The 22,271-nt window shown below is 35.9% G+C and overlaps 3 protein-coding genes and 1 long non-coding RNA gene across 8 annotated transcripts in view; 3 read left to right on the top strand and 1 right to left on the bottom strand.

Annotated features, from left to right (window-relative positions):
* The window catches only part of LOC109855450 (GTP-binding protein RAD), a 36,133-nt gene extending 28,411 nt beyond the window's left edge, over positions 1 to 7,722 (top strand). Inside the window, exons 5-7 of the mRNA XM_020429717.1 lie at positions 5,199 to 5,281; positions 5,733 to 5,922; positions 6,383 to 7,722. Of these exons, the coding sequence (XP_020285306.1) occupies positions 5,199 to 5,281; positions 5,733 to 5,922; positions 6,383 to 6,669 (560 nt within the window). The 3' untranslated portion in view covers positions 6,670 to 7,722. The remainder of the gene's footprint in view (positions 1 to 5,198; positions 5,282 to 5,732; positions 5,923 to 6,382) is intronic.
* Positions 7,723 to 11,467: 3,745 nt separating this feature from the next.
* On the top strand, positions 11,468 to 13,134 carry LOC109855563 (dynein light chain 1, axonemal-like). Its single transcript, XM_020429979.1, has 3 exons — positions 11,468 to 11,666; positions 12,625 to 12,902; positions 12,973 to 13,134. Exons 1-3 carry the CDS (start codon positions 11,468 to 11,470, stop codon positions 13,132 to 13,134), a joined length of 639 nt encoding a protein of 212 aa, XP_020285568.1.
* Positions 13,135 to 13,439: 305 nt separating this feature from the next.
* The window catches only part of LOC109854844 (BAI1-associated protein 3), a 63,020-nt gene continuing 54,188 nt past the window's right edge, over positions 13,440 to 22,271 (bottom strand). Inside the window, exons 17-27 of one of the 4 annotated variants that reach the window (XM_020428375.1) lie at positions 22,017 to 22,058; positions 19,330 to 19,475; positions 18,961 to 19,177; positions 18,786 to 18,860; positions 18,010 to 18,123; positions 17,311 to 17,526; positions 17,009 to 17,224; positions 16,719 to 16,913; positions 16,224 to 16,468; positions 15,937 to 16,145; positions 13,440 to 15,860 (exon numbers count right to left, since the gene is read on the bottom strand). In XM_020428375.1, coding sequence (XP_020283964.1) covers positions 15,766 to 15,860; positions 15,937 to 16,145; positions 16,224 to 16,468; positions 16,719 to 16,913; positions 17,009 to 17,224; positions 17,311 to 17,526; positions 18,010 to 18,123; positions 18,786 to 18,860; positions 18,961 to 19,177; positions 19,330 to 19,475; positions 22,017 to 22,058 — 1,770 coding nt within the window. In that variant the 3' untranslated portion in view covers positions 13,440 to 15,765. The remainder of the gene's footprint in view (positions 15,861 to 15,936; positions 16,146 to 16,223; positions 16,469 to 16,718; positions 16,914 to 17,008; positions 17,225 to 17,310; positions 17,527 to 18,009; positions 18,124 to 18,785; positions 18,861 to 18,960; positions 19,178 to 19,329; positions 19,476 to 22,016; positions 22,059 to 22,271) is intronic. The other 3 variants (XM_020428386.1, XM_020428396.1, XM_020428404.1) reach the window with 3 other exon arrangements.
* On the top strand, positions 18,030 to 19,476 carry LOC109854861. 2 transcript variants are annotated; one of them, XR_002250250.1, is made up of 4 exons: positions 18,030 to 18,185; positions 18,801 to 18,919; positions 19,028 to 19,160; positions 19,385 to 19,476. It is a non-coding gene; the product is annotated as an uncharacterized LOC109854861 (long non-coding RNA). The 2 variants fall into 2 exon arrangements; XR_002250251.1 differs by having other exon boundaries at positions 19,023 to 19,160.

Genomic DNA, 22,271 nt, shown 5'->3' with positions numbered 1-22,271 from the left:
GAAGCGAGGCGGAACATAGTACGTCTGCACTCTTCCACGAGCCGAACAGCCGAGCGTGACGTCACGCACACGGACGGCGGTTCTCGCTGTGTGCGTGCCCCCACCACCTCGGTGCTCTTGGTGCTAGCCTGCCAAAACTTTCATCACTGCTGAGAAGTAAATGTTTGATCCTGCGCTGTTGGTGTGTCCTGCTTTTCGAAAATGTTAACGACTCTGTCGGTTTCTTGACACAATCCTGCGTGTTTATGCGGACGCCGATGATTTACGTTTCTTCTTCTCGCGCACCTGTTTATTTTCCAATCTTCCCCGTTCTTCGATCTTTCGCAATCGCGAACTTTGCTTTTGTTTCCTTGCTTGATCAACGGTGACTGAAAACGCTTAAACCACAACGAGAGAGAATTTTAAGAAAATGCTCGCGCGAAACGTTTTCCTTTTAAATCAACAATTGGTTCTTGTAAAAAAAGATTTAATATAATTATTTCTTTACTTGTGAAACATGTTTATGGAGAAGAAAAGCTCTTTCATAGTGTCCGCGGTAATTTAAATCTAAGTAATAAATAAAATTAATAAACTCCATAACTCGACGGTATGCAAAAATTGAAAAAAAAAGAAATTATCTTTTGTCAAAATAAAATGTATTTGAGAAAAGAAAATCTTTTTCTCTTTCTTAAGAAAATAAGCTCTCATTAATTAAAATTCTGTGTGTGCGTACACATTAGCATTATTTAGTTGATTGACTCTTATTTTCACGCTTACGTAATTGAATTAATAATTTAATCACGACACTCAATTATTTTCATTTATGTGATAGCGCGCGTTTATGAAATTTTGTTTTGCTCGCACGTTGAAATCCATTTTCACTCTTATGATGCTCTACTCCTCCATCCCCCTTATTCATTATATGTTTCTGAATGTTCTGATGTAAATTACAGGATGAAAATATGACTTATAAACATCAAAGAAAAGCAGCCGCGGCGGCGCAATTATTAGTTTATTATCTCTCACGCGGCGAATATGTGAGTTTATTTTAATTACCACGATTAATTTATAATTGCGTTTCGAAACGGCAACTCACGCATATATAAGGGATTACGTTGATGATTATATAGTGCTATGCTTAATGACATCGATGAGAGCCTATCTGGACTAAGCGCGCAGTTATATAAATGTCATTCTGCGCACTTAATCTTGCAAACCTTGTTCACACAAACTAAGGTACACTATGGTTTGTTTTATTTTAGTCGAGTTTCGTGTAATTGGAGAGATATACGAAAAGTGCTCACACACGGCGGATTCGCTGAAAAGCATTCCTGTTTCAACGGTGTATATTGACGCGATACGATTGCGCTAATTATCCAATCTACGTTGTGATTACATATTACCGTATCATATGTTTCTAATTATATTTTGATTTGTGTTTTGATTAGTTTGCAAATATGTTTACAAAACTGTTAAATTGCGGATTTTGGAACACGGAGTGTGTGTTGCATTCGAGACGTAGTTTTAATTTTAAAAAATCAATTTTTTGCAATTTTAAAACTCAATATCGTATTTGCTTGTTATCACGCTCAAAATTTATCAGCAGAAAGATGAAGAACAGTTCTACTTGTTGAGTTTCGCGACGCTTATTACGAAAGCTTTTCGGTGTTGCCGCGAGTCTGTCGCACGCGATTGCAATTTGCATACAAAAAGAAAGGGATGCGCGAGACAGGACAAAATGGGGCAAAAACCCGTTTTCACGATCAATTACGCAAAAAGCTTGAAGGCGACTGCGAACGATTCATCAACGGCGAAAAGGTCAATTAAACCTGCAAATTTCCGGGAAGATGATTAATGATTGCCATAACCGCGCGTGCGTTCTAGGATATTTGCCGGTAAAGTCGAAGAGGATATTACGTGTCTTTGTGATGCAATCAGATTTATAAACTTTAACGTGTTTGCTGAGAGGGAGAGAAAGCAATTTTGATTTGACGTCAAAATATCGTTTAGGTAAAACTAAATATGAAATGTTCGCGAAAAGCTCTGTGTCAAATATTGCTCTCGTTTCTCTTTCATCACACAATTTTGTACGCATAAAATTGTTTTGGTTTTTTTTTTACTATCGCTCAAAGTTATCATCACTAATAGCATTTGAGTTTCATCTGTACGTAATAATTTTGTTTGTAATAGAGACATTAGCGTGGAATCGTTTGCAATCCAAAATTTTTACGCCACCACAGATTATACGTGGATTTTATTCCAGTCACGTTCCGTATCGTCATGTTTTTAAGATCAGCCGCGATCGAAAATGATCGAAAACCGACCGGACGTGAGCAAAAAGAATTTAGGCTGATGTCAAGTTTCGTATACGATAATTTTGCTGCAAATCGGGATCGAGGCCAAGACGCGACTCGTCGTGGCGAGAAGGAAAGTAAGAAAGAACGAATGCACTCGGCCGAAGAACCCAGAAGTGCAAATCTAATTGGATAAACGATCTGATTTTGTGTTAAACGCGAGTTTGCTTTAATTAACACACAATCGAGTTAAGGAGTTCTATTCGTCGAACGTACAAGAACTGCGCGAAGATATTTAAGATCCGATAGCGTTTTTTCGGAAAACCAACTGTTAGTAATATAAACTTGTGTTTATTTTCGAAGAATATTTAATATTTTAATAAACAACTATTAATTGCATCCGTAAATAAACTCTTTAACCGTTGCGTATCGTAACGTGCTTTGTGACTTTGCGCGGAAAGGGAACAACGCGCTCGTGCGTATGCAAGTCGGGAGTACGCTCGCCTCGAAAAGCAAGCGAAACGATTTCCACGAAGGTATAAAAAAGAAAAGTGCAGGAACAAGCCGCTCGGAAATAGCCGCGGTTAATTTTGCGCGCGCTCCGTGCTATAAGCGTACATCATAGAGGGTTCGCGTCTGTTCATCGTCTCTCCTTCTTCTCGTTCTTCGTCGAATCCCTCCTCTCTTTCTTTCCTTTCCTCAGAGCTTGACATCTTCCAGTAAAAAACAGAAAGATACGCCATCTTCTTCGGAAAATTGCAAATACCAGTTCTAATATTGATAAACAACACTAAGATATTTAATAAGGAACAGCCGGCGGCGATATTTGCCACTCTGCCACATATATTGCGTGTATATACATATGTGCAGACATAAAGTAATTGTCTATATAACAGATATTTATAATCATTGTTAATAATTAGACCCGCAAATTAATGAATTGGTAACACACTTTTTTTTGACATTTTGGAATTAAAATCGCTTGAAAAGGCAATTTAATAAAGCGATAAAAGGTTGTTAAAAATTATCAGAATAAAAAGATACTCTTTGCCGTGTAAATCTATATGTTAAAGTTAAAAATTAAAATCCCCGCGTAATTGTTGAAACAATTACTGTGTGATAAAAGTCTTGATGTTAAATTATCAATTTTTTCATTTTGTAAAATTTGTAATTTTGTAAAGTTTCTTCGACCACAATACAAACTGTTGTTATTAAATTTCACTGTTAATAAAACGTGACTGTATCCGGTAACAGATAGAGTCCGGTAACAGATAATATAATTGTTTGTGGAAATTGCGGGTGTGAGGAATACTTTTTCGCTAATCGCGCGAGAGTTTTACGCATTCGCCATTAATTGAAAAAGAAAATGTAAATCCTCTTGAGCGAGGCAAAATCAATAATCAGCATCCATGAAATGAAAATTGCGTCGTGCGCTTGCGCTCGTCAATCGTTTCACCGATTTCCGCTGCATTTATTCGTACCGCAACGCGATCTTGCAACCCCAAAATGTCAAAGTCCTCTCCCGGTTTCACGATATTCCCGTCACGAGCGTCAATCGGACTTGTTCCTGGGCATTAATCCCGTTACGTTTTTCGTAGAAGCGATTTTATTGGAATAATTATATAAAAAAAGAGGAACACGTTTTTATATTTCTGAAAAAGTGACTTTTAACATTTCATATTTTATTCATATCTCTTTTTGTCTCTCTCTCTCTCTCTATTTTTATTTTGCACATTGTCACTTTTTTTTATTGATTGATATTGTTTTTTATTTTACATTGTTACTATTACATATTGTTTTTGTATTTATTTCTTTTTTTCTTTTGTTCAATTTTTTGTTTTTATATATTTTTACACTAATATATACATACACGGTCGTCTTTGAAAATCATTTTTCTTCTTTATGCATATTTAAGTGTCAAGAAACGTGTCTTCCTTTTTTTTTAGTTTTATTTTATTTAGTGGTTTTTGCAATGCCGACTGGGTGTTTGTCACCCCAACGTGCCTGACCGTTAACCTCCATTTTCTGGCAACTGCTAAACATACGAAGGTCTACGTATAGCTGAATTTACGTCGACATTTCAAGGAATATATCGCGACTCTCGAAATTTATCGAAAAGTCCGCAGAAAGAATGCCGCGGTCTAAAACGAAACTTTGATGCGATAACTTGCAACAGTTCTGTGACAGTCGTGGAACTGCATCTCTAGAGGTGCGAGAGTTAATAAAAATAATGTAGGACAACGACACGCGGCTTTCTGACGTCATTGATGTTTCGGTTAGCACGAGCTAAAATCAATCGACGATACTCTCGTAAAGCGGTCTCCGTGGACGCATTTAGAGACGCAAGATTACGTCGGTCTTTCTCGAGCGTCACGTGTATTCGACGAGGACGTTTCCTTGCTGCTCTGGTGGTTTCTCGTGAAACCGAGTTATTTGTGGGTTTTGATTATTTTTCCACCATCACACTTGTTTCGACAGCGGGAGAGCACAAGAAAGAGATAAATGACTCGGCGAATCGCGATGGTCCGTGTATTTCGTTCTTCGTCTTTCGTCGCTGTTCCTTTCTTCGCTTGAAAGAAAACCGCAAAGAAGATAGTAAGTAAAACGCGAAAAGTTTAGTAGTTAACATCGACATAATATGCAAAAGAGAAGTTGAGAGTATTTCAGATTTAGAAAAATATATATTTTTGCTGAATTATTTCTTAAGTGAAAAAGGAGGTTCGGTTATTTTTTTCTTGAAAATATAGAACATTAGTGTCAAGAGAAAAAAAAAATATATATATATATATTTTTTGTGACGATATATGTTCGGTATGGTTATAATATTTCTCTATTTTTTCTACGACATTCAATGATATTGAAGGGGCGATTTTCTCTCTGAGAAACACGTTCGAGGATATTCATCAGGTTTTATTCTTATTACAGACGTGCCGAGCGAGCAGTCCGTTTTTGTGATGCTGAACGGGGAAGAAAGCGAGCTCAGATTTTTAAACATTGTCAATCTAAAGGTAAAGACCCCTCTCTTCATTTAGAATGTACAAGAGAGAATGTACACTCACATAAAAATTTGAAAGTATAATATTCTTGAAGCACAGAGAAAGAGAGAGTACATATATTTATTGGATCTGTATGTTCTGTCAGTTTTTAATATTAATGCCAACAGAAATTAAGCTAACTACACTTGAATACAAATGCAAGATTAGCATTGACCGAATAAATTAGAAGCTGTAGTAAGGAAAAAAAAATATTGACGCAGACTTATAAAATGGCCGAGTGAAATAAAGTAAATAACGTAAAAGTGTGAAACACTTAGAAGAAAAAAAACTTTCAGGAGAAAAACTTCATTTAAAACGTAATTTTACAGTTCGATAGAATGCCCAATTTTCAAGACAAACGAAAGTAGATGTAAAATTTTTTTTTCTTTTTAATCGATTGAAAACTTGTGATTTCTGCACGCAGACCGAATTTGAAAAAATGCCCTTGCCAGACGCTTTTGTCGTGATGTACTCGGTGATCGACAAGGCGTCCTTTCAAAGAGCTGAAGAATATCTCGCTCGACTTCACGATCAAGATCTTCTCCGCGGTAGACCGGCTATTCTGGTCGGGAACAAGATCGATTTGGTTCGCTCCAGAGTGGTTTCACCTCAGGGTAAGAGGCAGTCCATCTTTCGTTCTTGCAACATACATCTTTCTTTCATGTGCTGTATGGTTTTGTCACTCTTTTGGAAATCGAACGTTCAGATAACATTCAATGTGACATATCGAGCAAGAATTATCCAGATTAAGATTGTTTTATATATAGTTTATTTTAACAAAATGCTCCACTTTCTATAAAATTTTTCTTCCGATATGAAATTTTCATATTTTTTTTACTAAAAACTGTTGTGATTTAAAAATTTTTTAATTAAATCAAGAAAAATTTACAATATTTTTTTATACGAAATATACATATGTAATATTTGATAACATGTATATTTATTAATATCTTGATACGTGTACTTGCACAAAACACTAAAAATACTTTTAAAATTCTTTTTGTGATAAAAATAATATTTCAACCGATGTTTCTTCATATTTACTACTTCGAATTGTTGAATTTTCTGTTATAGATGGAAAATGTTTGGCCTGTACATATCGCGCGAAATTTATTGAAGTGTCGGTGGCCATCAATCACAATGTCGACGACCTCTTGGTCGGTATACTCAACCAGATTCGTTTAAAGGTGGTCCAGTGTAACCAAGAGAATCGAAACAATAGCGGAGGCAGCGACAGCAGTCATTGGTACAAATCCAGAGGTGTCGTGCGCGCAAGCATGAAAGCCCGGCAGATGCTGACCTGGCTCTTCGGCAAAGAAGACAGCAAGTTCAAGAATTGCGAGAATCTCCGCGTACTTTAAGTCAACCAGATAAGAAATGTAGTCGGGCTTCTGTCCGACTTCTGTTTTATTAGTACGTAAGTAATTATATATACACGACGTGGCTTGAGAAGCTTCTGTCTTCTCGAGAGAGTATATCAATAATAGAAGAAACTTGTATGCGTTGATGAAAATCGAGTAAAAAGAGGCTCGTGAGGATGTAGTTCGAATGCGCGTGTGTGAAGAAACGAATGCGTCTCTTTCTGAAGTAAATAATAAACGTTGAATAGTTTATAAAGTTTAAAGTCGCGCCTAAAAATAATGCGCGACTTAGTTGTGCTTGAAAAGATACATATATTTCTCGCTCTCCTGCAGGGAAGAACGAACGGTCCGCGGACCAAAATGATTATAATTAGCATTGTGGATGAACAAAGTGCCAATTAGTGAAAATTAACGCGAGAACGGCGGCGTTTAAGGAGAGATTTTACGCCGAGTGAAGATAATGTCGCTCGATTTCGCGCTCGTTCGGCTGGAATTACAGCTGAAATAGTGAGAAATGTAAGTGATTAACCCTTTCAGTCGCAGGTGTGGCAAAGAGTGTGCGTTACTTTTCAGCAACTTTCTCGACGTAAAAACTTCCTTCTCGGCGCATTGAGGATAGAAAGCGAAGGGAGAATAATTTCCATTCACGTGGATTAACGATTAACTTAATACGGTTAAATTACGTGAAAAACAGTTTTTTTCGCGCTATATTCAGATAATTTATTGTATTTGTATAATTACAACACACGTTAAGTGTTTTCTAAACTGATTTAATTTAGTTCTTTTTTTCACTTGTCATTAAGATACACATGTATAGTTTTATCTTTTATTTTGAATTGAAAGAGTTTATTGTGTGGGTTTGGTTAGTTTTTTCCGCATTTGTAAAAGAATAAATTCCAGCGAAACGAGCGAAAAATTGGCAGCTCTCTCTGTCTCTCTTAAAATAATGCAATCAAAAGTTCAAATCGATCGTGAGGATAAAGAAAAGAATTTAACTGGACCATAGCGTATAAAATAATCATCACTAAGATTACAGATTTATTGTGTATATATATACATAATATAATAAGACCAATTACTTAAAAATCTTTTTAATTAATATGTACGTGTATATATAAAACTTACGTTATAAGCATATATTTCGTGTAAGCATATTCTATATATATGTATATATATAGAAAAAAAAAATATATGTACATATATGTAATATATATTATACATATATATATATATATATATATATATGTTGTACATATATATATATATGTGCAACAAACTATACAACAAACACGTATAATCCTAATCCCTTGTTGACGAGCGTTGACTCTTATCATCTAAATTGTTGCAAACAAAAATTGCCGCTATTTTTCGCAACTTTATATATCGGTTTCTATTGCCATTAATTTCTCCCGTTTCTCATGAACTTCCTGCGATTTATTACCAACACGCTATACAGTCAACTTTATGCAATACATTTACCTGACATTAACTTTTGTACGTAAAAGTCATGAGGTTGCTCTCCGTGTCGTACGTTTGTTCCATCCGGTAAAGAAATGTAAGATAAAAAGCGCTTATATAAAAGACATAAAAGATAAAAAGTTGGATAAAATTAATTGTGCGCTTTTGCACGTGTGTGTTATTAATTAATTATACACGACGCAAATGCATATCGAAATCTCTCTATTCGACAGAGTCTGAGATCAGACCTCGTAAATGCGGGTTTTCCGATTGAGTATTTTTTTATATTGTTAACTACATTATTCACATTTGTATACACATTTTAGATCAATTTATTAATTTTGAACAAATGCGGCATTTTGTGTGCAACGTTCCGCCGCAGCGGAAATCAAATCTATCTCCTGTTGCGTATTTTTTTCCTTGCGTGAGAAGAGCGTGTAGCAGTCGTAGGTATTATAAATATATATGTATATATATATATATATATATATATATTTAGTCTTCTATCCTTTTCGAATCTTTAAGAAAATGTCTTAAAAAAACTGTCTATTTTCTGCGATCTACGCCTGTGTATCCGAATTATAACAAACGTAGAGTGTGAGATTTAGAATGCATAGAATTTATATATAAAGTATATATATGTATACTCACACATATGACGGGAACAATGCACCAGTAACATGTGCTGCGGACTCTTTGCCCTTCTCGTTTGAACATTTCTCTCATCGTTCGTCGACACTGTACGTAAGGAAAAATCAACGTTTCGGATTTACGATCAGCCGAATTACAGACTTCCTTTCTGTTGTGCCACTTGAGCGTTTCGAAAATCAGTGTTTTGATTCTTGAATGAACGAAAAATAAAATTTCAGAAGTTTTATATTCTCTTCTCGTTCTCTCTCATCATTGTCATCGTTATACGGAAGTATATAATCTTGTTGTGTTGTTTGACCGTCGGTAAAGGACGTATCCTTTGGAAGATTGTGGCTGGGTCACATTTCTTGAACCGCATTCTACTGAATATAATCAAAAAGTTACTTTGTACACACAAATATAGCGTAAATATATTTTTTAACTTTCTCTCTTCAAATATATTAATATATTTTTATATATTTTTTTTATTATTTAAATATATTTGGTGATAGATTTAACTTAATGTAAATATCGCATCAGATCTCGAGTGATCCAGCCATCGCCAACAAAGAGTCAGGCGCGAGTTTGAACACACGTGTGTAAGGTTTGAGTTGTACATGAATTCAGTCTCTCTCTTTCTCTCTCTGAAATGTCTCTCGACGAGAAACCGAAGATTCTTACCAAGTGCCTTTGCGTATTTTTGTAATTTAAGCTAACTCGGTGTACAAGTGACACTCGGTGTCCATAAATATATCGCACTATGTTGTGTGTGTAATCTTATTATGTTACATATATATATAGTATATATATATATATATATATATATATATATATTACTGATATATTATACTATACCGATGTACTTATTTGTTGTTAATTTTATCACGTTACCTGTGCAAAATAGCGTTTTATACGCTTTTTTTCTCTTCACTCTCTTTCCCGTGGTGGTGTAACTTTCACTTCCAAAGAATAATACCGGATTACACACCAGATTCTCTTTTTCAATCTTTAATCTCGTTGAAACAACGTCAAAACGACAATATAATAAGCGTAAGAAGCGATGAAACAGAAGTTTCGCGCTTTCTCGTTTCTAATCCGATTAAAGGATTTTCCAATTGAAGTTACGCCCCGCTGAACTTCCATGTTTGTTCATTCGCGCTATTAGCATTTCTCTCCCGAAGAAAAGTTGTTGAAACAAAAGAAAAACAAATGTATCGTATTAGTATTAATGTGTCATCTGCTCGCTGTAATACGTGTGACACATGTGTGTGACAATACTGCCAAATCTGTTTGGTTAATAAAACGCTGAGAACATAATTTCTATTGCGACAATCCGATATCACTCGGAGCTCTATGCATACGGAGGTCCGATTTATCATCTGTGCGCTCGATTTCCACATGTATAACGGAGAATTAGTTTCCGTGCATGAATTGTCTCATTTACACACACACACTGCAAAAGTTTTAATTTACCTTGTGTGCCAACGCAGTAGTGTGTAGAATTACAACAATGCGTGCATGGTTATCGAGAGACACGTGGATTTATAGATCTATAGTTTACTCTCCGAACTGACACGCGTATCTGAACAGCAGCATTGTATTATACGTCGACGAATTGTTTGATCTACTCGGAGTTGAGATCTTTATACAGATGTTTTTTCGGCAAACAAAAGACACACATACACACACACGCGCGCGCGCGAGATATTAACAATGTTGTATTCGAATTAGATTCGATTCGAAATCAAAATTATTTTAGATCTCTGATGAATGTAACTGAATAATAAAATCTTGTTGTTTATTTTTAGAATTACAAAAACAACCTTGATCGTCAAAATTTAATATCAGATATTGAAACATAGATGACATCGTATTTTTCGATTTGTTTTGAAAATTTGTCAAATAAATTATTCTGTGTATTGTACGCGATAAAAAAAAAAAACCGATCTTCATTCAGTTCTACATTGCAGTAGCCAGCTCGAGTTACTTCCACATTGCTTTTGCAATTATGAACGTTGCTTGTTCGGCCACGCGGAGAAATTAACACGCATCATTGCTTAATCAATCGCACGTCTGTCTCTTCTAGCTTATGTTTTTGTTTCCTTGCGTCAATATCTATCGTAAATCAACATTATCGCGACACTTGGTTTAATAAATACTCGCGCCAGACGCGCATGCGTTTTGCGCATCGATTATTTTGCTTGATGCCAGATATTGCCAGCTTCTGGTATTTCGCGGCGGATTGCTATGCGACGCAGGAAAACAAATGCCGGTTTCTCGTAACCCTTTTCCTGAGTGCACGTGCACGTGACAGTACATACCAGAACGTCATATCATACCGTTCACAGAATGGAACTTGCATTCAAACGGCCGGAAAATTTTATAAAACTGCGCTATACAATCTTACGTATTATCGCGAAAAGCTAATTCTAACCGCTTATAATTTATAAATAAAGGTAATTACGTTTAATTAACGATCTATGTACTTTGCTAACACAATGTTAGTTAATTGTTTTTTGCACTTATACGCTATATTAAAACGTTAACTGAAATATTTAATATTTTACTTTTATTAATATTTTTTACGATTTTATTGATACTTTTTACGATTATATATTACTTGTGCAAAAACTATTTTAAATATTTATTAAAGATCAGAGATTTATTTTGTCAATAAATTGAAAAGATATGTTACCACGATCCATTAACAATGGCATCTGCAAAACCAACCACATGCAAAGAAGCTATACGGCGATGGGAAGAAGAAGCCGGGCAGGATGCGGCTTCGGCAACAGAAGTGATCTTGAGCTTTCAGTGGCCGCCAATAGAAAAAATGGACAATGCACTAGCGTCCTTGGTCAATTGTGAAAAACTCTCATTGTCGACGAACATGATCGAAAAAATCGCAGGTAAAGCTTTGTCATTGTAAATATCGTGTTGCTCTGCACGCGCGCAATTAATTAATCATGTTACTTTGGCCCCAAATTGAAACAATTAAACATTAAATTTAATACGTTAATGAGCAGACAAATATCTTTGAATAAATAATAACTAGCATTGAAAGGATCATTTATTTATTATGTATAACACTTATGTATAACTTATTGAATTGTGAGGTAGGTATTCTCTTTTTTTGGCATACTAAAACTTCTTTATTTATGAAACGTTGTCAGTACCTACGTAAAATACTATGTTTTGTCCTTAATTAATATTTATTAAATTGATTATAATGTTTTGTAGCGGAAAATTTTTGTCTGTTTAAGAGCGACGCATAATTTCTCTTAAAATTTCAGATGCAAAATTTATTTTGCAAAGATAAAAAAAATGTCTTTTTCTATCGTCTTGCTTCGATTAATCAACGCTCATTTACAGTACGATCGATTTATGCAAATTGCGATACGTTCTAGACGCATCAGAGATCGATGCATATTCGGACTCGTGTCAAATGCATAATGCATGTTCGAACGGTTGTCTGTCTCAGTAACACGACGCAATTATAATGTAAATATGATTATGGATTTCACGTCATTACGAATGGATCACGCAAGGACGCGCGTTAATATCCTCAATTATTTTCACCAATTTACTCACCGTGGTAATTAACGTCGACGTCCACTAGGATTTGTCGTGTGTAACTTCAAGTGACGATTATTCGATTATCCGGTCATTTAAGTAATCACTCTGTCACACATTCGGCAAGTGCTTTCACAGTATTGCGCTCACACGATATATTACGATATTTATTAAACTTCCTTGTCGTTTCTTTTTTAACCATTGTTTTTGGCAATTGTCACATATGTAATTATTTTTTTCCACATTTTTCAATTGTTACACACATATGTCCTTTTTTCCTTTTTTCGGACACAGGTATCGGGACACTGAAAAATCTAAAGATCCTTTCTTTGGGTCGTAACTTAATTAAAAGCTTCGCCGGTCTCGAAGCTTTAGGAGACACTCTCGAAGAACTGTGGATTTCTTATAATTGCATCGAGAAGATGAAGGGCATTCAGGCAATGAAGAATCTCCGTGTACTATACATGTCCAATAACTTGGTGCGAGAATGGAACGAATTCGCGAGATTACAGGAACTGCCGAATCTGGGGGATCTCGTCTTCGTTGGCAATCCGTTGTACGAAAGTCTCGAGGTATCACGATTGTTAATTTAAACAAATATACAAATTAGAAACAAGGCCACATAAAAGCTGTTGTTTTCAGGTAGAGCAGTGGAGACTCGAGGTCGCACGTCGTTTGCCGAATTTAGAAAAGCTCGACGGCGAACCTATAATACGAACGGAAGAAAATCCAGTCGCTATTCAATCAGCGAAGATCGCGGGAGATAATCTGCCACACGACTCGCTCGATCAAGAAACCGGCTAAGTTTTTTAGTGCATTGTATTTATGTTTTGTAGTTTTTATATTTATATTTTTATTATAAAAAAATAGAGAATTTTATCATCCGTTTTATCTGCACAAAATTATTTCTTTAAATAAGAACTTTTTTTTACCGTCGATTGTAAAAATATCTTCGATGAATCACTCAACACAATTTTCTTCTTACTACTGGTACATGTTATCATATACTTTTTTCTTTAATTAATGAACGATCACGGTTCACGATTGGTTAGAAAAAAAAAAGAAATCATTGAAATCACTCTCCCAAACACACATACATTTATATTAATTTATTCGTCTCACGATACAAGATAGATCGTACATACGTTTTGGTGATTTGAAAAAGGTTGAAAAAGCAAATACAATAGAGTTCGTTTGGATTCGATGCACGAAATATGTCGAGGATCAGACAGACGAATCTTCGAGGTTTGTTCTTCGTTCTTTTTTTTTTTTTTTTATCATAGAAGGCGTGTGAATTGTAAAGGTGTGTTATACGAAGAGCGCTCGTTTGAACAATTATATATATATTCTTTTATAATTATAACGACTTGCGCGTTCGCTCTCGCTCGTGATACGTGCATTAGAACAATTGACATGTGTGCGTCTGAATCTTTACGCGTTTGTCTTCTTCTCGTGTTTGATTCTCCAGTTCGATTTTGTTCCGCGTCGCCAATTGGTTTTTTGTTTCCAGCATCGATAATGTTAACACATATAAATTCGCGATCACTTTTACAGTATATTATAATTCCTCATCAGTTCTCGCGCTCATTCTAAATTATCATAAAAATTGCTATAAGTAAACAAATCCGAGAGAAAATGGCATCATTCTTAATAACGTAATTTGCTCTAATGCTCATTGATTCGGCGCGTTAAGTGTCAAAGATATTGCACTCGAAGTGGACATTCACTTTAATTGTATGAGCGTTTAATTGTTTTGCCTGATTATTATGCGCCGGAATGTTCTTTAACGTTTTGGTCACGAAGAATTCGTCAACGTCGGAAAGGAAAGAGTGAAAAAAGTCTATACGGAATCGCATACATACATTGTGTGCAAACAAAATCAATCAGAAAAGTTTTTGGTGCAGAGAGGACGATGCACATAGGACGCTTTTCGTGTGAAAAATACATTTATGACTTTCAGTATCGAGTGTCGTTTATTTTCTTCGCAATTTTTGAAGAGATCACAGCGTGTGTGGCGTTTCCTGAGAAAAGCGTCTCTATTTTCGTCACAGAAGCAGAGAGCATCCAGAAGAAAAGCGCGATTCAGACAGACAGGTGGTTTTAGTTTTTCTTCGATAAGTTAGTGGAAAATTAAGTGGCAGAAAGATAAAAAGAGACTTGTTTTCAGTCACTGACGAGTAAGAAAAATATCGTATATCGACCCTTAATGACCCATTCGGCGCTTGACCCGCGCCGTCGAAGCGACACCGAAGCGGCGCGATTTTACGAGGAGGAAAGGAATTTTTTTGTTTTATACAATTTAAAAAAATAAATCTGTCACAGAGAGAAAAATATTCAAGCTTTACTTTTCTATATCACTCTATTTTATTATTGTGCTCAATGATTTGATTGGTGTGATCGATATCTAAGTTACTTGTTAACGTTATTATTATTATTTCGTTGTGCGTTGCATTATCCAAAAGACAGAGAAATTTGCGCAATTTGATTTTCTATTATTTTTTTTGTTTCCTTACACGCAAAACGACTGCTAATTGAAGCGAGAATGGTAAAAAGATCGTTTTATTTTCCTCCCGGTTATCTCGTGAATCACTTCTGCACAACTGAAACGATGATTTTTCCGCGTGAGTATCTTCAATGACTTTCTTTATTGGTGAACATGTTTGTGAAAATAATTTGATCCAAAGAAAGTCATTGTATACGTTTTATCGATTGTGTTTTTCTTTCAATCAAGGAAACTCTTATTTTTCTTCCTGCAACTGTGATACTCGACAGACAAAAATCGCGCGACCGCAAAGAAAAGTCTCTCACTTTCTCAAATTACGTGAAAGTACCTTTCGTGAGTAAGTATCAACCTGCTCGATTTCTTTTCTCTCGCTCTTTATATAAAATAAAGAACTTCTTCACGGTCGCTCCGGGGTCGTTTCGAGCCTTTCAAAGCGGCTTTTTAAACATTTATCCTTAGCTACGTCACACCGACTTGTTTTTTTATTTTTTTTTATTTTTTATTTTTACCGCTTTTGTGCGCCGCATTAGTTTCGCTCTCTATATCTCTCTTCTTCGACACAAAAATAGTTCTGATATATATTTCTCTCTCTCGATCCTTCTTCATTACGCCTTTTAACTATATTTGTTTTATTTCCTCTTTTAAACAAACACCGATTATATTTTCAACACGATTTACATTGAAATAGATCTGACGGATCTCTGGGATGAAGGCTGGTAAGAAAGATAGGCAGAAAAGTAGAGTGCGTGGGAGAGAGAAAGAGAGAGTGAGAGTCGACGATATACCGCAAGGATGGATTTTCTCCTTCTACTTCTCCTCCTCCTCTTTCCTTCTTCAATCTCTTCTTCCATTGATTCTTAAGATTAATGCAAGTCTTGATGTACGGAGCGGTTGCGCCGCGAGTTTGCTCTTTTCTGTTTTGCATAATGCGCTTACGTGGTGGCGAATCGTTGTTTCTGCTTCTTCACAAAGTCGAGGGCCAGTTTGTCGCCGATTCGAGTTTCCAGTATTTGCAGGATCGGATTATCTACAGATAAAACACGTAAATATAATATAAATCGTTGTTCATGTAAACTTCGAGAAATCATTCGTGAGAGACTCACTCCGATTTTTCTGGTGCATAAGTGGTAGCTCCTGGTGCTTGAGGCCGTGGAAGTTATCGATGCTCGTGTTTGTGTCAGCGACACCAGGAATGGTGCTGAGACCTAAGAAGGCCTCGCCGGCGAAATCGTTTGCCGTGAGGACATCGTGATCCATCACCGTAAAGAGAACCATCGCGTTAGGATCGCGACATTGTTCCACGCTCACCGAACTTGAAAAATAAAATACACATTTGCCGCGTTATAAGTAATTTTTTTGACCGTTTATTATCGATATGCGATATACTCACAACTCGAAACACTCATCAAATATCGGATTTAGAGTCTTCTTTTTAACGTTGGTTTGCTGCTCGGCGCAATGTTCGAACATTCGTCGCGGCAGCAATTCGATTATCACGAAAGGATCGCTAAACCCATTCGGGTCTAATGGTATTACGTCTCTAGCGCTTATTACTTCCACGCAAAGGGAATCGTGATTTAAATAAGCACGCACTGTCAAGACTCCGTACTCGTACGTTGTTGTGCTCAGTTGGTCCTAAAACGCGTTTGACATGTAGACTTTTATTTTATTTATTTACCAAATAAAATTTGAAAAATAAAATACTAATAAAAGAGAGAGATAACTCTTTATTGTTAAAAAAAAATTAGATGAACAGATTGTCAGTATATATTCAAAAGACTGATGTTCGGAATTGCATTTTTAAAATTACAAATAAATAAATAAATATGCCACAAACAAGCGTTTAAATATTAATATGTTTGCGAATTAATTCCGTGTATTATACCAAAAGACGTTGCTGATAATATCGATCGATCAAAAAGGTCGTTTCCATTTTGTGATATTGAAGCCGCTCCTCCGCGTTTATGAAACTCTGACGACGTAAAAGTTCCAGAGGCAAACCTTTGTCGTCGGCGTTGAAAAATCTTACTAGTAAATCGAGCGCCTCGTGCAATCTTTCGTAGAACATCGCTGGTTTATCCTGCAAATAATATTTTATACGTACATTGTACATAATTATAACATATGAAAAAAATTTTTAAATTGCTAAATGATAATTGTTACGATTTGTTTCACCTCGGCATTCCCGTCCATTTGATTGCCCAATTCACCAAGAACCACTTCCCAAATATCCTGCAGAACACGATGGAAATTCGCGGAAAGTAAAGCAGAGTTCAATGCCACTAAATGAACATCCAGGTATTCCACCAAAGGCGCTATCGCTTCCGTAGTCGGTAAACTATCGGGGGACCAAGCCAGATGAAACATCGCCTTCTTCAAAGGTGGTCTCATCTACAAAATCGTATTCCAAAATTTACGAGAACAGCTCGAGCAGCGATTTTTCTTCATTTGTATCTACGTGTTTTGTATTAACATACTTTGGCGCCGATTCTCGAGATTATCTGATTTATGAAGAGCAACATCTGTCCGGGAGTTTGCTCAAGCGGAGTCATCAGAGTATTACGCCATTGCATTCGAACGGATTCGCCCGCTTGAATTTCCAAGGCCGTTAAGACCTGTTCTACACGAAGTTCCTCACCTAAGTTGAGTAACCATCTTCTCACATACTCGAGACCATTGACGGCTACGCACATCTGGAACACGAATACAAAAATTTAATTGATAATTGATGAGATCGCGAAATGTTCGATCAAATTGTATTTTTTTACTTACTCAGTGAGTACAATTATATTTATAATATTATTTATAATATTCTTATACACAGAGTTTTGTTAACTTGTATGATTTATTTGTAATCAAAAAAAGTGCTGTACAAATTTATATTTAAAAAAAAATTTATATCTCTATGTATATAATTTCATACGTGCATGAGAACTTATCGCGCAGGTTTCAAGTTTGTGTTATCCGCGCACGCGCAAATAAACAAGCTTCCATGATGCTTCTTACATAAGCCATCGCACTATCAGTAAAGAGTATATTTATGCTTGCTCCGCATATCGCATATCATGCTTTGTTTGCCGTGCAGAGTTGATGACCTCGATACGATTCGGTCGTAGAAACTACTTCGCGAAGCGGGAACTACTACTGTTTGTATACTAAAGCGAAGCAATCTCTACCTGAGCGATTACCTCATCTGTCGTCTTATACGGCGTGTGTTCGTCATAATATCCGCTATCCGCCAGTTTCTGATGTGTTATCTCGGCGTAGTAAGCCGCGGAACTGCATATCGCCTACGGCAGAGATGTTAAATCTTGTGATACCGCAGCGGTATTTTGACTAATCTTCAAAATGTGTACGTATAATTTTATTATGTTAATATAGATATTTTGTAAAAATTGCATTGAAATAAGTCACTTTGGCGCCGGATGACATATTATTTTATAAATGTCAATTTATATGTTTACTCATGATAAAAAAACAGTATCATTTAATAAATACTTTTAATTGCTCACAGACAACTACGCTTCTTATATGCATTTTCTTAAGTTGGAATCTATGTTCTATAATGACTGTCACGCTTTTGTTCTATAATGGCTGTTCTATAATGGTCGGACTCGCTTATACGGCGTCTACAGAGAGTAGTTTTTATAAGTAAAAAGATCAAGAACCGCTGATAGTTGCATTTTAAAAAGTATAAATTTTTATGCAAAGAACTATTCTCTCAGTTTTTTCGAAATTTCTTTGAAAAATATCATTTTGGGTAAAAAGTTATAGCAGTTTTTTTAAACGAAGCGCAATTGAGTCAAATTTCACGAATTCTTCCCGTCAAACTCTGCATTAAAACGCCGCGGCGCTAAAGTGACTTGAAAATATATTCTTTTAAGACACAAATATACTAGCAATATACTAGCGTTTAGGAGTTTAGATGCAGAAATAACAATTATTTACTTACATCGATGACTTTTAGGACGAAATTATAAGATCCAGCTACATCCGGCCAGGCGAGTTTCTTCCAGAATTCTTTAATCTGTGATATACATTACAAAAATACAATTTCTTTCTTCAGCAAGAGAGTTTATTATAAATGTTTGTATTCTACTTCATAATCACAAAATAAAGCGAAGTACCTGATAGAAGCACGCAGTGGCGTCGATCGCAGATGTACAGTGTTTGACGAAGTATTCTCCAGTGCAGATTCGATCGAGTTCCGCAGCTCTTCGTATTCTCTGGACCGCTTTGAGCTTTGCCAGATCCAGCCATTTGTCAACAGCTGGTCTGAACCACTCGTAGTACTTGCAGATCGCCAAAGTTTTGTGGTCTGATTGCGGTAAGTTGTCCTTCATGCTAAAACCGACGAGTTTTATGCTTGCAATATTTTGGTAAAGTTAAGAAATATGTGAAATAAATATTTGTGCATTTTATTATTTTGTTTTCAAATATTGAACAATGCACAAGTTTATTGAAAAACAAGATAGAGTAACATAAGGAGAATTTACTTGACGAAGTCTTGAAGTGCGAAATAAAGCTCGAATATTGGCGTTCCTATTTCAGCACCGGGTGGCAAAACATATTCCTCGTCTCTGTTTTGGCCATGCAGTTGTAGACAGGCGGTGGTAACTCTTGCACCGAGCTCGTTGTGCATCTGCGAAGTTGTCGTTCCAATTACGCATGATTTTTTGAACGCATATTCAAACACAAATGTACAATAAAGACTTCTTTGAATATTCTATTACATTTTATATTAACCTTGTGACATTTCATGAAAAATTTTATACTCAGTTAATTCAATACTTTTATAAGTAAAACTAAATTCTCACTATACATCTTTTCGGTTGATCTAGTCTAAGGAAACTATTTATTTTTTGTGTGATGCGTATAAAGCGCGTTTGAAATTAAATTTCGCTTGAGCTAATTTCGTCATTACGTGTGCGCTCCGTATATCTCAGTGTAGCAACTTGGTTGGCTTATTATTCATGCGTATCGTTTAAACGCGCAACTTAACGACGTGTCGCAAAGTTCTCCTTTGGATTTGCAAGCTCGGCACAAAATTTATGCACAAAGTCATTAAACTTCGATATCGTGCGTTTGCAATAAATAGATACTCGTGTACACGAGTACAGCAGAGCTTGCTGATGTGCGTCACCTCACTCGAGAGAATCCTCACGAGACATGCTGGATGTCAGACAATGTAGTTAACGGAGATAAACGAGAAGGTCGCGTACACAGCGGAGACAGAGTCAACATTACAAAACTTTTTGAACATCTCCACGACGACAGGCCGCGCTTGGTATGAAAGAACTTGAGCAAGATATACGCACCGGATGCTCGCAAAGTTTTCAAGTATCTGTGTTTGCGCGTAGAACTTACAGAAAGGTTGTCATAATCAGTTTCCGCTTTTATGCCTGACGCTGTCCGACGAAATAAAAGCGCGATTTTATTAAAAGTTCGCAGAAGCACAAGAGCCGCGCTTAATTGGATTTGGTTTAATTTGAACACGGTCGAATTTAATTTTCATCAAGGCGGGACGAACGCGCAACATCGAAGCGATAAAGATCGCCATATCGAGGATTTTTCGGATTTGAAATTTTTCTCGGCAGAAAGGAAAAAGTTCAATCGCTGTCGCGGTTGAAAAACTTTTGTGTGTGAGAGTAAAAAAGAGAGAGAGGGGACGCTTTTACGTCGTCTACGAGAGAAATTTAATTAGAACCCGTAAATTCATTGAAAGCAAGGGTACGCAAAAGTATTCGCAAAATTGTAAAATGATGTAATTACAGAACGATGTCGCGACTTTTACGTTCTTGAGTAGTTGATAAAAAAAAAAATGTCAATCAATTTAATGTAAAATATTTTATATAAATATTAGGAACACACATTTTCCTAATTAGAAGAGCAGAAAATTTAACAATGATAAATTTTAACAATTTACAAATTAGAATCTAGATTAGAATTATATCATTTTATTTAAGCTCGTAAAAAACTAACTCGATTATGTAGCAATCTTCTCTCTCTCTCTCTCTTTTTAACGATTTCACTCTATTATCAAACTAATCGATCATAACGAGAAACACACTTACCACATGATACGTGCACCAAGGTAAATGAGCATAGTATATTATCTGCAAGACTTGCGAGCGCATGCAATCAGTATACGCGTCAAACGCAGCTGTGTGTCTCACTATTTAGATAAATTCATGCGTCGTGTGTTGGTTTTTATTTGCGAGAGAATATAATTTCGCGGAGGAAAAAACAAATTCATGCATCAACAGTGAGAAGTAAGAAATCAACTGACAAACGGTAAATTACGGCAGCATCAGTTTGTCTGGCTGTAATGGGAAAAGAGCTCGGCGTTGACTTTTGTGCACAATGGTGTAACAGAAAAAAGACAAAATATGAAACGGTCGTAATATGTTAGAAATTGATGATATTAAAAATACATTTAAAGCATTGCAAACTATATTTACAATTAATTTATATATTTGAGCATGTGAGACAGTTTTAATAGGATTCAGTTTAGGGCCCAACGCGAGCCGATGTGAAATCCTATTTATATTTACAGTATAGTAATGTTAGAGTGAAATTACTTGGCACATATCAGTTTCGTGCAGCTTGCGGATGTCTTTCTCATGTACATAATGTATGTATAAGTAAATGAGAGTGCTTTCTCTTGTGTGTTAAGAAACTATATTAACTAATCTGCGTGTGTAATTAAGAGAAACTATATTTTTATACCAATCAAAATTAATCTCTATTCGTCTTAAAGAAACTAATGTATATGTAAACAATATACACATAATAAAAATATACTCAACAATTACTAGGTCGACGTCTGAACGTTTTCAACTGCATACTCACTGTATAGTTCTTCTATTATTTATTTTCTATTATATTCATAGTGTAACTATACAAGTATAGCTATACTACGTATACGCAAAATCACAGTAATTGGATATTAACAAATTAATTCGCAACTTTTCCAAGAGTATGCAGGCAAAACACTGCGACATAAATATACAATTTACATTATGCAGGAAATTTGAAATATAACAGACAAAGATAGAGAGAGAGAGAGAGACAGAAAGAGAAAGATAGAAAAGGAAAGAAGGGTCAAAAAGAGAGATAAAAAAGAGAAAGTAAGATAAAGAGATTAATTTAATATATTTTGTGGTGGCGATGAAAAAAGTACCTCGGAAGTGTTCTCCATGTGTTTCGCCACGTGTTCGGCCAGCTATGGACAAACATCTCGTGTACAGTAAAATCGCGCTGACCTGATGGACATTTATTAATCTGTCATTACGCTTTGTCTCAACCTGGCTCCTTCAGGTCACTGCGACTTGTTTATTTACAGCGTGTCCGGCGTAACAATTTGCCACGTATTTTTTCACTTCATTTTTTATTTTTTCTTGCTCCTGTTTTTTCTCCCATGTTATGTTTTGCAAAT

The sequence above is a fragment of the Pseudomyrmex gracilis genome, unplaced genomic scaffold (assembly GCF_002006095.1).
Source record: "Pseudomyrmex gracilis isolate BER0280 unplaced genomic scaffold, ASM200609v1 scaffold_3, whole genome shotgun sequence".
Lineage (NCBI taxonomy): Eukaryota > Metazoa > Arthropoda > Insecta > Hymenoptera > Formicidae > Pseudomyrmex > Pseudomyrmex gracilis.
This window is presented reverse-complemented; position numbering and strand designations above follow the sequence as displayed.